At 41.3% G+C, this 11,263-nt stretch overlaps 2 protein-coding genes across 4 annotated transcripts; both read left to right on the top strand.

Annotated features, from left to right (window-relative positions):
* Positions 1 to 752: 752 nt before the first annotated feature.
* On the top strand, positions 753 to 6,506 carry LOC115780394 (hyaluronidase-2-like). 2 transcript variants are annotated; one of them, XM_030729561.1, is made up of 4 exons: positions 753 to 794; positions 1,443 to 2,415; positions 2,874 to 2,963; positions 5,317 to 6,506. In XM_030729561.1, the coding sequence occupies exons 2-4, from the start codon at positions 1,486 to 1,488 to the stop codon at positions 5,707 to 5,709; spliced, it is 1,413 nt and encodes a 470-aa protein (XP_030585421.1). In that variant the 5' UTR covers positions 753 to 794; positions 1,443 to 1,485; the 3' UTR covers positions 5,710 to 6,506. The 2 variants fall into 2 exon arrangements, with proteins under 2 accessions (XP_030585421.1, XP_030585419.1); XM_030729559.1 differs by having other exon boundaries at positions 760 to 1,040.
* A 655-nt stretch (positions 6,507 to 7,161) lies between these two features.
* On the top strand, positions 7,162 to 10,525 carry hyal1 (hyaluronidase 1). 2 transcript variants are annotated; one of them, XM_030729713.1, is made up of 4 exons: positions 7,162 to 7,243; positions 7,583 to 8,493; positions 8,582 to 8,671; positions 9,755 to 10,525. In XM_030729713.1, the coding sequence occupies exons 1-4, from the start codon at positions 7,183 to 7,185 to the stop codon at positions 10,079 to 10,081; spliced, it is 1,389 nt and encodes a 462-aa protein (XP_030585573.1). In that variant the 5' UTR covers positions 7,162 to 7,182; the 3' UTR covers positions 10,082 to 10,525. The 2 variants fall into 2 exon arrangements, with proteins under 2 accessions (XP_030585573.1, XP_030585572.1); XM_030729712.1 differs by having other exon boundaries at positions 7,190 to 7,239.
* The last annotated feature ends 738 nt before the right edge of the window (positions 10,526 to 11,263 follow it).

Raw genomic sequence — 11,263 nt, 5'->3', positions numbered from 1 at the left:
TGGGACGCGTAAAAGCTATGAAAGCCTTATCTTATTATCAGCAATGGTGTCTGATCAGCAGCCATCTATCCAAGCTGGAACAATGTTGGTTTCTATTTGTACTATTGCTGTGACGTTCACCCACTAGTCACATTTGCTCAAAACACATCCATACTGTGGGTTGGAGAGATCCTGATTATCAAGAAATGTAGCCTGTAACTAAGAATGTTTCTGAGCATTATTTTCGGTAGAAATTACGTGTGTTATGTTCTGTTATAGAAATATAATTTTAGGCGTTTTAAGGGGAAAAATGCGTCTTTTAAATAAAAAATAAAGAAAACTGCACCACATTTTCCCAGTGCCCTTGGTATTTATTAACTTCATGTCTGATTGTCTTGCAGCTGAAAGGTGAGTTGGTCTTATATTTAGGGACGTGATACACTGGCCTGCCGTGACCTTTTGTGGATCTTGACATTGCTCGTTACAGTGTATCTGTTTCGCAGTGAGTGGAGGCGAACTTTCTTGGACCGACTCATTCAGGCGCTAAATCGGGACACGAGGGTTATCCTTGTGAAAAAAGAAAACGGGACGCGATCAAAGCACGTCTCACTAAACTGATACTTTAAGTTATTCGAAGATTTGAAGTGAAGAAACACGTCGCCGAAGCGCATTAGAGGCGCTCACAGAGTTTTTTAGGATGTCCGGTTTGTTTCTCCGTCCCCCCCCCGTCCCCTTTTCCTCAAACCGAATGGAACATCCTGAGAGTGGTTTGGCACTCGGGACCGAACGAGTTGCTACTGACAACATCGCAGGGGGTAAGTTCACTTCTCTGCATTTTACAGACCGCAAGGAGCTGCGGAGCCGAGGTTACGAGACACAACACAGCTGCATGTGCCGCTGTAAAATTATCCCGTCGTCATTTTCTCATACTGAAGCGCTTTGATTTTTTTTTTTTTTGTTTGTTTTCAAAGCAACGCAAAAACGCGGAGTGAAGTTGCAGACTTCTTTTCTTTTCTTTTTCTTTTTTTTTTTGGGAATGCTTCCTCAGTCTGCCAGTAAAGGTAAGTGTATCCATCTGTAGGGAGACTGAAGTTGATTAACTTTGCCTTTTATCATTGCTAATAAAAGAGTTGCAAACTGTAATTATATTGAAGTTCATTTATGTTAATTGCATGTTAGATGTAGAAGCCAGCTTGGAAAAGCAGTAAATCTGCACAGTAACTGTAGTAACTATGGAAATAAGCTTGTTGTAAAGATGTTATTACTATTTTTTTTCTTATTGATAGTTTTCAGATATTTATGATAAATGAATCTGCAGTGATGTCACAAAACAAGCTTATGTGTTCTGCCCGTGTAATTATAAAGATGCGTTCAATAAATAAAAGTACTTTTTTTTTTGTTACACATGTCCACAGAGAGTATATTCAGAAAACTAAAATGCCATTCTCCTCTGTGAATTGTAGAGCAGAGTGTGGCAGTCTTTTCTGTCCATCCATATCTGAAGACATGTTGTACGGGACTCTGTCAGCCTCGAAGGCTCTGCTGCTGATTGTCCTGCTATGGGACTGCCTCTGTGCCTTGGGACTGAAACCCACGAGATGGCCGCTGTATTCTCAAAAGCCTCTGCTCCTGGCTTGGAATGCCCCGATTGAGGACTGTGCCCCACGGCATAACATTCATTTTCAGCTGGCCCAGTTCCAGATTGTGGCCTCACCCACTGAGGGCTTTGTCAAGCAGAATCTGACCATCTTCTACAAGGAGCGCATGGGCTTGTACCCCTATTTTGAGGCAGATGAAACACCAGTCAATGGGGGGCTCCCACAGGTGGCTAGTCTCGAACAGCACCTGCAGAAAATGCCAAGTGGTGTTGAGAAGTATATACGGGAAAAATGGGCCACAGGTTTAGCTGTTATTGACTGGGAGGAGTGGCGTCCCCTCTGGATACGTAACTGGGATAGCAAAGATGTTTACCGGAGACTTTCTCGTCAGCTGGTGCTCCAAAAGAACCCATCCTGGCCTCCTGAACAGGTGACAAGAGTGGCCCAGCAGGAGTTTGAGATGTCTGCCAAGAAGTTCATGCTAGAAACACTGAAGAATGCTAAGAACCTGAGGCCCAACCAGCTGTGGGGTTTTTACCTGTTCCCTGACTGCTACAACCACGATTACAGGCGCACTCTGGAGAGCTACACGGGTCGCTGTCCTGATGTGGAGGTGACCCGCAATGACCAGCTGAAATGGTTGTGGACTGAGAGCACAGCCCTCTTCCCTTCTATCTACATGAGCAGCTTGCTGCGTTCCTCAGCCTCCGGACGTCAGTTTGTGCGGAACCGCGTAAAAGAGGGGATGCGTTTGGCCTCATCAGGTGATGGGTTGGCACGTCCTGTTTTTGTGTACACACGGCCCACCTACACCAACTCCCTGGAACAGCTGACCGAGGTGACGCTAGTGATGAATTTGGTTCCTCTGCTTTTTCCGTTGCCACACTGAAGTTTTGAACTGACTGTGTTACTGACTATGATACTAAACATTTCTTAAGCAGACATTATGCACATTTTGTCCTTTTGTCTTTTTCACATTAATTCTTGATCGAAGTCTAACATATAGAACTATCACTAAGCCCTTTATATCAGTGCATGCTGCATAGTTTGCTTCTTATCTGCAGCTGCAGTCCTTTCCTGTCCTGTTGGCATTCAAGGATCCCAGTACCTTTCATTTGTGCAGAGTAGGCAGGATGGGTGTTGGTCAAGTTAAAAGTCAGTCTAAACCCCCTGTAGACCATTTCTTTATAGGAGAATAAACACAGTAGATCTTGTGCTGTACTTCACTTAATGTAGCCGGAACCTCTGAAACTTAATTGACTGTTTTCCTTTTGTTTGACCTGTAATCTTTTACAGACTGATCTTGTGTCCACCATCGGGGAGAGTGTGGCTCTGGGAGCAGCTGGAATTATCATGTGGGGAGATAAAGCTTATGCACACAACAAAGTAAGCATCAACACCAATATTAATAATGCAACAAACAGATACTAAGGCATTGGTTGTCACATATACACTGACAAGGATTTTTGATCCCATTTTGGCCATTTGATCCAAAATCTTGAAATCAAGAATCAGCAAAACGGAGATGTTTTGCAGCAACAGTTGACCAGTTTGATTGGAAATATTCAGTCCATATATTATATTTTTGGAGCATTTGAGTAAAGTTCAATTTAATTAAATTTTATTTGTATAGCGCCAAATCACAACAAACAGTCACCTCAAGGTGCTTTGTATTGTAGGTAAAGACCCTACATTAATTACAGAGCAAACTCAACAGTCAAAACGACCCCCTATGAGCAAGCATTTGGTGATAGTGAGAAGGAAAAACTCCCTTTTACCAGGAAGAAACCTCCAGCAGAACCAGGCTCAGGGAGGGGCAGTCATCTGCCGCGACCGGTTGGGGCTGAGGGGAGAGAGACAGGACAAGAGACGAAGAGAGCCAGAGATGAATAATAACTGATGATTAAATGCAGAGTGAAATATAAACAGAGTAAAAAAGAGGTGAATAAAAAGAAACAGTGCATCGTGGGAACCCCCAGCAGCCTAGGCCTATAGCAGCATAACTAAGGGATGGTTCAGGGTCACCTGATCCAGCCCTAACTACAAGCTTTACCAAAAAGGAAAGTTTTAAGCCTGATCTTAAAAATAGAGAGGGTGTCTGTCTCCCAAATCCAAAGTGGGAGCTATTTCCACAGAAGAGGGGCCTGAAAGCTGAAGGCGCTGTCTCCGATTCTACTCTTAAGTATCCTAGGAACCACAAGTAAGCCAGCAGTCTGAAAGCAAAGTGCTGTATTGGGGTGAGATGGTACTATAAGGTCTTTGAGATAAGATGGGGCTTAATTATTCAAGATCTTGCATGTGAGGAGAAGGATTTTAAATTCTATTCTAGATTTAACAGGGAGCCAATGAAGTATCTGACAAAAATGCATTTTAGTCTTCCTGTGTTTGTCTTTATTTTGGAAACAGGATTTGCAGTTACCTTAAAATTGAACAAAAGTGACTGGAGCATGCTGATTATTTTAATTGTGCAGACAAAATAATATTTTGTTGCTACTTTTTCTTCATCAGAGTTAGAGTGGACACTAGGTGTCCAATTATGATCTACCCAAACCAGGCGTATGGTTGTGATAGGATAATTAGCTGATCACTGGCTTTCAAATGTAATTTACAAGGATATGAGAGCCTAGAGAAAAGCAGTTAGGTAACTCATCTAACTCATCTAAGCCAGATGGCTCACATCATGTCATAATAAAACAATAGACATCAAAAATTAAAAGTACAAAAATGTCCAAGCATAAAGATGCTTCAAATATAACAAGTTAGAGGAAACATGACAAATTCAGTTTTTCATTCATGCCAAAGGGGCTTCAGTGTGTGAATCCAGTTTGGCTCTTTGCAGTTGCTAAGTGAAATCATCTACAAAGAGGGGGCTGCACCAAAAATGTGCTTTCAATTGCTTCGGTCGCTAGCAGATTGCTGTGGTCGCCCGTAGTTTGCATGGAAGACACGACTGGTCTGCAAATACTTGCCAACTACTCGCAGAGTGGTACGCCAACTCTGTTTCTGGTTTTGCATTGCACTTTTCACAGTTTCACTGCAGCTCAGCAAATAGCAGCAAGTGTTTGCAGACAAGTTGGCGTATTCCTCACAAACGACAGTGGCAGTCTGCTAGAGACCAAAGCCATCACAAAGAGGTTTCTGGTGCAGCACGGTGTACCTCTTTGTGACCAATCTCATCTCCAATCTCGGTCAGGAAACACTCACATTTCCTCTGCTTGGTTTTTAGGCCTGTGTGACTGTGACCTTAAGTGATGCTGCAGAGCTGTGGTTAGCTTAGCCTTAGCATAACAGGCATTAGCTCAGTCCATGTTTTTTTTTTTACATACTCGAGTGTTATGTTCACATGTAAGAATCTTTAAGACAGTGTTGTAAAAAGAAGTCAATAATTCTTTAGGGTTATATTTGCCAGTAAGTGGTGGGGTAACATATTCAGCATCTGATGAATACTTCTTCTTTTTTTTTTATGAGAGCAGCAGTCAGACCTTACCAATAATATCAGTTCTCTCTTTTTTTTTTTTTTAATTTCTATACCTTTGTATGTGTGCCTCAGTTTTGATTAATAAGAAAAAACTGGTACATAAAAATTGGTCATAATCAAATTAACTTTAAAAAAATGCCTACATCAAACAGAGAACTGTGGTTTCTTTTCTAAATAATGATAAAAAACTTACATCATAGAAAAGTCTGAATTAAAATAGGGAGAATTTTAAAGCTTCTATCTATTTATTTTTTGTCCTAGACCACCTGCTCCAACCTGGATAAATATGTGCGGGGAACACTGAGCCGATACCTCCTCAACGTCTCCACGGCAGCAGAACTGTGCAGCCAGACCCTCTGTGATTCTCACGGCCGATGTCTGCGAAAAAATCCAAACAGTGATGTTTACCTGCATCTGAATCCCCTCACCCACAGTATCACTGAGAAAAGCGGCAAACTGGCAGTCACCGGCGAGCTCGGCAAAGCGGATGAGATGAGTTTTCAAGCAGACTTTCAGTGTCAGTGCTACAGCGGCTATCAGGGGGAGCTCTGCGACCAAAAAGACCCTCTACAACAAAAAGGGATGGCAGCTCGAGCCACAGCATCAGCACTGCAGTGTTTGATATTACTGACTGTCTGTCTGCTCCTCTGTTAATACACATTACTGTAAAAGTCTAAAATAAGAGCACAAAAGGAGAGGTGAAGGGAAGATAGGTGTTTGTCTTTTGTTTCAGTTACTCCAAAATATGGATGGTGCAAAGTAAAATGTTGTAAGAACCGCTGTGGAAATTGCAACATAGTGTTTGTTTCTTTTTCCTTTTCTTTTTTTTTTTTAAAGAATGAAGAACTTGCTGGAAATGACCCTGTTTACATTTTCCTCTCAATCACTGTTTCCCAAGGTGTCAAATTCCATGCTAGAGAGGATGCTTCTGTGGTAAATGTTGTGAATGAGTAAATGTATGTGGTGAAAGTGGAAAATGATTCACTTAAATCTGATAACAGCACAATATATTTTAAGTGCCTAATCTTTTCTTTTTTTTTTGCCTCTCTCTGATATTTTATATGTCTATGGAGGCAATTGCAGTATTACTATTTATTTGAATGTATTTTTATATGGTGTTTTTGTGTCCAAATCATGACTACTACATTTTTCTCAAGATGTGACGTCTCCACTTATGGCAGTAATACCAGCCCCATGTCTCAGCAGCTATTTGACTTCAGAAGCACAATGTTTCTTATATCGATGTCTTTCGTATGAAAACAAATGGCATTTGATGGAGTAAATAAACTTCTTTGTTGAGGTTGTTGTGTTTTAATTTAAGGCTGAAGGCTACTTAAGTGACACTGGGTGAGGGGTCACGGTTTATTAGGGACTGATGAGGAGATGACAAACATAATAAGTTTGTGCAGAAAACCATTCACGCTCAAACAAATGTAGAATCGCCAATCAACCTAAGATGATTGTGTTTGGATTGTGGGAGGAAATTGGAAAGGTTCAGGCTGCTGTGAGGCGCGGGTGCTAACCACTGTGCCAGCCTGGTATGTGCTGTTTTCTCCGTTTTGGGTGAATAAACTACTTTGTTGTGCTTTTTGTGTATTTTTAGTTAAGTAAATCTGACTGCAGTATCTAAGGAGATGATAAAGCTGAAATACGGTTTTGGTTTGGGGGTAATGCAGGTATGATTTTGTTGTCTGCAGTTAAGCCTTTGGGAGAAGACACTGTGGTTCTCAGGGAGGGACTCGCTTTGCCGGCTGCAGCCTTGTACCCCCTTCCCCATGTAATTGCAGGTTTTCGTTAACCGAGAGTTATTTATATCAACTTTTAGGAGTTGAGCAAAACATACATTTAAATTGTAAGGTGGAAAAGTTCATTATGGTTTTGCATGATGGTTATTCAGAAAACTCCAGGCTTCCCATACGCCCCCAATAAACTGTTGATTGTTATATTTGTATTTTTTTGCTGTTGTTATTGAAACATGACGTTTTTTCTTGCCTGTGACTTTAAATTTGTCATCTCCATAAAGTGATTTGCATGTCTCTTATTATTGGTTAGTGAAAATCCCTGCGCACACTTCTGATTGGTTCTGTTTTTGTTCCTTCCGGTTTTCCTGAATGTGTCATTCGGATCATGAGACTTGTGGTTGCTTCACCAGACCACAAACTCAAATTCTTCTCCACTTACAAAGTAGGTAAGTGAGCGTTTGTAAGCTTGCTTTTTGTTTATTTCACACTTTCTTTCTTCTTTCACATTAGAGCCGATTATTTTAGCCCAGTGAATAATTATGGAGAATTTAAGGTGTTAAATGGATTTAAAAAGTATTAAAGGGTATAGAGTGAAATGTGAAAAGTGCAGTACAAAGTCCAAATTCCTTGCCCTTAATGCAGATCGTAAAAACTATAAATGCTCAGATTTAATTTGTCTCATAACTGAAAAGGCTTTGTTTAAAGTTTAAGCAAACAACACTAATTTCCAGCACACTCTCAAAATTTCGTGTGGCATAAGCAACACCGTGTTTCCTTCTTGGCAGGGATGACTGCCTTTAACCCTGCGGTGCTGCTGCACTTTATTCTGATCAGCCTCGTCTCAGGGCTGCAGTTTCCAAACTCACCTTTTTCCCAAGTCCCTTTCCTGACTGTGTGGAACGCCCCAACTGCCAACTGCCTCTCTGACTATGGCATTGACCTTGACCTGGGAATATTTAACATCGTCCAGAACAAGAATCAAACCTTTATGGGTCAAAACATAACCATCTTTTACGCTGAAAAACTTGGTCTGTATCCAAGGTACTCCCCGCGACGAGAGGCTGTTAATGGCGGGGTACCACAGAACAGCAGCCTTGAACAACATCTCAGAGTTGCCAGGGACAATATCAGCACCTATATCCCTGACAGGGGTTTCCAGGGCCTGGCTGTAGTGGATTGGGAAAGTTGGAGACCTTTATGGGAAAGAAACTGGGACAGTAAGCAGATATACCAAGAGGGGTCAAGAGTACTAGTGAGGTCTAAGCATCCAGACTGGAGCCCCAAACAAGTAGATAGTGCAGCACGTTTGGAGTTTGGCGAAGCTGGGAGGAATTTTATGGAGGAAACTCTGAAACTGGGGCAGGCAGCGAGACCACATGGTTTGTGGGGCTACTATGGTTTTCCCAACTGTTACAACTATTACAGCGAAAATAGCACCGGTTACACAGGGGAGTGTCCAGCCGTGGAGCTGAAGAGAAATGACAAGCTTCTCTGGCTGTGGCGCACTTCCTCTGCTCTGTTTCCTGACATCTACCTCAGCGTGCTGATGCGGGGTCTTGGCAGAGAAGTGCTCCTCTACAGTCGCCACCGTATCCTGGAGGCAATGAGAGTTGGGGATCAGGTGACTCCATTAGTGCCACCTGTGTACACCTATGCTCGCATCGTCTACACCTTCACGCTAGATTTCCTCTCTCAGGCAAGACTTTGATTTTTCAGCTTAAACATTTTGTGACTGTCATAATCGGGGCTGCATGTTTTTCTCACTTCTTGTTTCTGCACCACAGGAGCACCTGGTCTACACTGTTGGAGAGAGTGCTGCTTTAGGCTCCGCTGGTGTGGTTCTTTGGGGTGACCACGGGCTTTCCAAATCTCAGGTACAATAATGGAGTTGTCCATTTTCTCTGTGAAAGTGTTTTAAATTTTTCACTGATGCTGATGAGGGTTTTTCTAGTTAGAGCTGTTAAACATGTGGAAAGTTTAAAGTTAAAAGCGTAGAAAAAAACTCCATCCCCCTCAGGCAAACTGTATTGCACAAAAATGATTTGGAGATAGAAAAGAAAACATGCTTTAAAACTTATTAATATTTCTTTCATGCTCTTTAGTTTGGTGTTCATTTAAGGCCCGTTTAGAATCACTCTACTGTATATTTCATTTGTTGTCTCTCAGTCACAAGACCCTTTGATCCTGCTGAACACATACAATCCACCCTCTTTCAATTCCAATGTTTTATGTATGGAGGACCTAATAAAAAAAATCATATGGGCCTTATCAGGTCTTAAAATTTGGTAAATGCAACCTCAGATAAACTACAAGTGATGACATATTTCACTGTGTCATTATGTATTTAATAAAAACTAAACCAAAATGCAGAAGCAGTGTGTGAAAAATACAGCACATCCTCACTGCTTCCATAGGAATTAACAGGGAAAATAGATGCCAGGTAGTGCCGAACAAATGCACTTGGCTACTTAATGATCAGCGAGCGTGACCACCTCTATAAATGCAGAAGTTTTAGTAATTTGCTGGTCTGGAGCATGACCCAAAGGTCAGACCGTGTGCAATGCTCAGAAAAAAAAAATTGTTCGGCAAGAAAATGCAAAAAACAACAAGAGCTACATCTCAGACGCTACAGGCCTCAGTTAACGTGTTAAATGTTAAAGTTCATGACAGTGCAATAAGAAAAAGACAGTACAAATACAACTTGTTTGGAAGGGTTGCCAGGAGAAAGCCTCTTCTCTCTAAAAAGGACATGGCAGGATGACTTAGGTTGCATATGAACAAACAAATGAACTAATAACAGTATATTTTACTTTCTGGGAAATCCATCTTTTTTCTTACTGTATTAGCTGTTGAGTGATCATCTCCATTACAGTAAATACTATATTTATACTGTTATCTGAGCATGTACATAGCATTCTTTTGCGCATACCTGGTTTCTATTTCTTTCCTACTTTCAGGCTACCTGTAAGGCTGTCAAATCCTACATTGATAGCACTCTGGGTCCTTACCTGGTTAATATAACAGCAGCAGCCACTCTTTGCAGTCAGGCCACGTGTTCCTCTCATGGAAGGTGCCAGAGGAGGGATCCGCACTCAAGGGCCTACCTCCACCTTGACCCTGCCTCATGGAAGGTGGTGTCTGAGAGTAAGCCAGGAGGAGGGAGGAACTACAGAGTTTTAGGACAAGAGCTGCCACATCACGTGAAACTAATGAAGTCTGAGTTTCAGTGCAGGTGTTACCCTGGGTGGAGAGGTGAGAGGTGCTCTGAACCAGCTCAGGTATAAGACTTTGAGTGAGTATTGGTCAAATAAATGGCAGTAAAATTTGTGGAATTAAAAACTCAAGGAGTGCATATGCGCTCCTGTAAAGGAAAACTTTCAAATCATTAACCACTGTTTTATTTTTTTGTTTTTGTTTTTTTTATACAAAGAATTGTTTTTATATTTTTTCTTGTATAACTTGCAGATGTAACAGTTTTGCACTTTTTAAATGACTAACCAGTTAATTGCTTCTGAGCCTTGAATGTGTCAGTATAATCTCACTGGACAATTTATTAGATACACCTTGCTAGTAATGGGTTGGACCCCATTTTACCTTCATAACTGCCATAATTCTTCATGGCACAGATTCAACAAGGTGCTGGAAACATCCCTTAGAGGTTTTGGTCCATATTGTCATGACAGCATCAGACAGTTGCTGCAGATTTGTTGGCTGCACATTCATGATGCAAGTCTCCTATTTCACCACATCCCAAAGGTGCTCTATTGGATTGAGATCTGGTGACTTTGGAGGCCGTTTGAGTGCAGTGAGCTCGCTGTCATGTTCAAGAAACCAGTTTGAGATGATCTGAGCTTTGTGGCATGGTGTGTTATCCTGCTGGAAGAGCAATCAGAAGATAGAATAGAATAGAATAGAATGCCTTTATTGTTATTATACAGGATGTACAATGAGATTGGAGGGCCACTCCTGTTCAGTGCCATGCAACAGAAAAGCAAACTCTCTAAAATAAAAATATTATAATCTAGTATAATCAAGAAATATACGGAAAATAAACAATGTATAACATATACAAAAAATAGAATGTATAAAAATATATACATACATTGGTGCATCTGTACATTGTAAGAAAAGTAAATAAGTGTATACATATAATAATAATAATTTGATGGGTACATTGTGGTGTTCAGCAATGCTAAGGGGGCCAAAAGTGTGCCTAGAAAATATTCTCCACACCATTATACCACCACCACCAACCCGAACCATTCATACAAGGCAGTATGGATCCACGTTTTCATGTTGTTTATGCCAAATTCTGACACTGCCATTCGAATGGTGCAGCAGAAATTCAGACTCATCAGACCAGGCAACATTTTTCCAATCTTCTACTGTCCAATTTGGGCGAGCCTGCATGACTTGTACCCTCAGTTTCTTGTTCTTAGCTGACAGGAGTGGCACCCAGTGTAGTC

This window comes from Archocentrus centrarchus, chromosome 5, assembly GCF_007364275.1.
Source record: "Archocentrus centrarchus isolate MPI-CPG fArcCen1 chromosome 5, fArcCen1, whole genome shotgun sequence".
Taxonomy (NCBI): Eukaryota; Metazoa; Chordata; class Actinopteri; order Cichliformes; family Cichlidae; genus Archocentrus; species Archocentrus centrarchus.
The sequence above is the reverse complement of the archived record's forward strand: the minus strand, read 5'-3'. Positions and strand labels throughout refer to the sequence as shown.

Coding starts and splice junctions, on each gene's coding strand:
- LOC115780394 (XM_030729561.1), top strand. CDS start 1,486: ATGTTGTACGGGACTCTGTCAGCCTCGAAGGCTCTGCTGCTGATTGTC. Junction 2,416..2,873: donor CCCTGGAACAGCTGACCGAG/GTGACGCTAGTG, acceptor AATCTTTTACAG/ACTGATCTTGTGTCCACCAT. Junction 2,964..5,316: donor AAGCTTATGCACACAACAAA/GTAAGCATCAAC, acceptor TTTTTGTCCTAG/ACCACCTGCTCCAACCTGGA.
- hyal1 (XM_030729713.1), top strand. CDS start 7,183: ATGAGACTTGTGGTTGCTTCACCAGACCACAAACTCAAATTCTTCTCC. Junction 7,244..7,582: donor CTTCTCCACTTACAAAGTAG/GTAAGTGAGCGT, acceptor CCTTCTTGGCAG/GGATGACTGCCTTTAACCCT. Junction 8,672..9,754: donor ACGGGCTTTCCAAATCTCAG/GTACAATAATGG, acceptor TCCTACTTTCAG/GCTACCTGTAAGGCTGTCAA.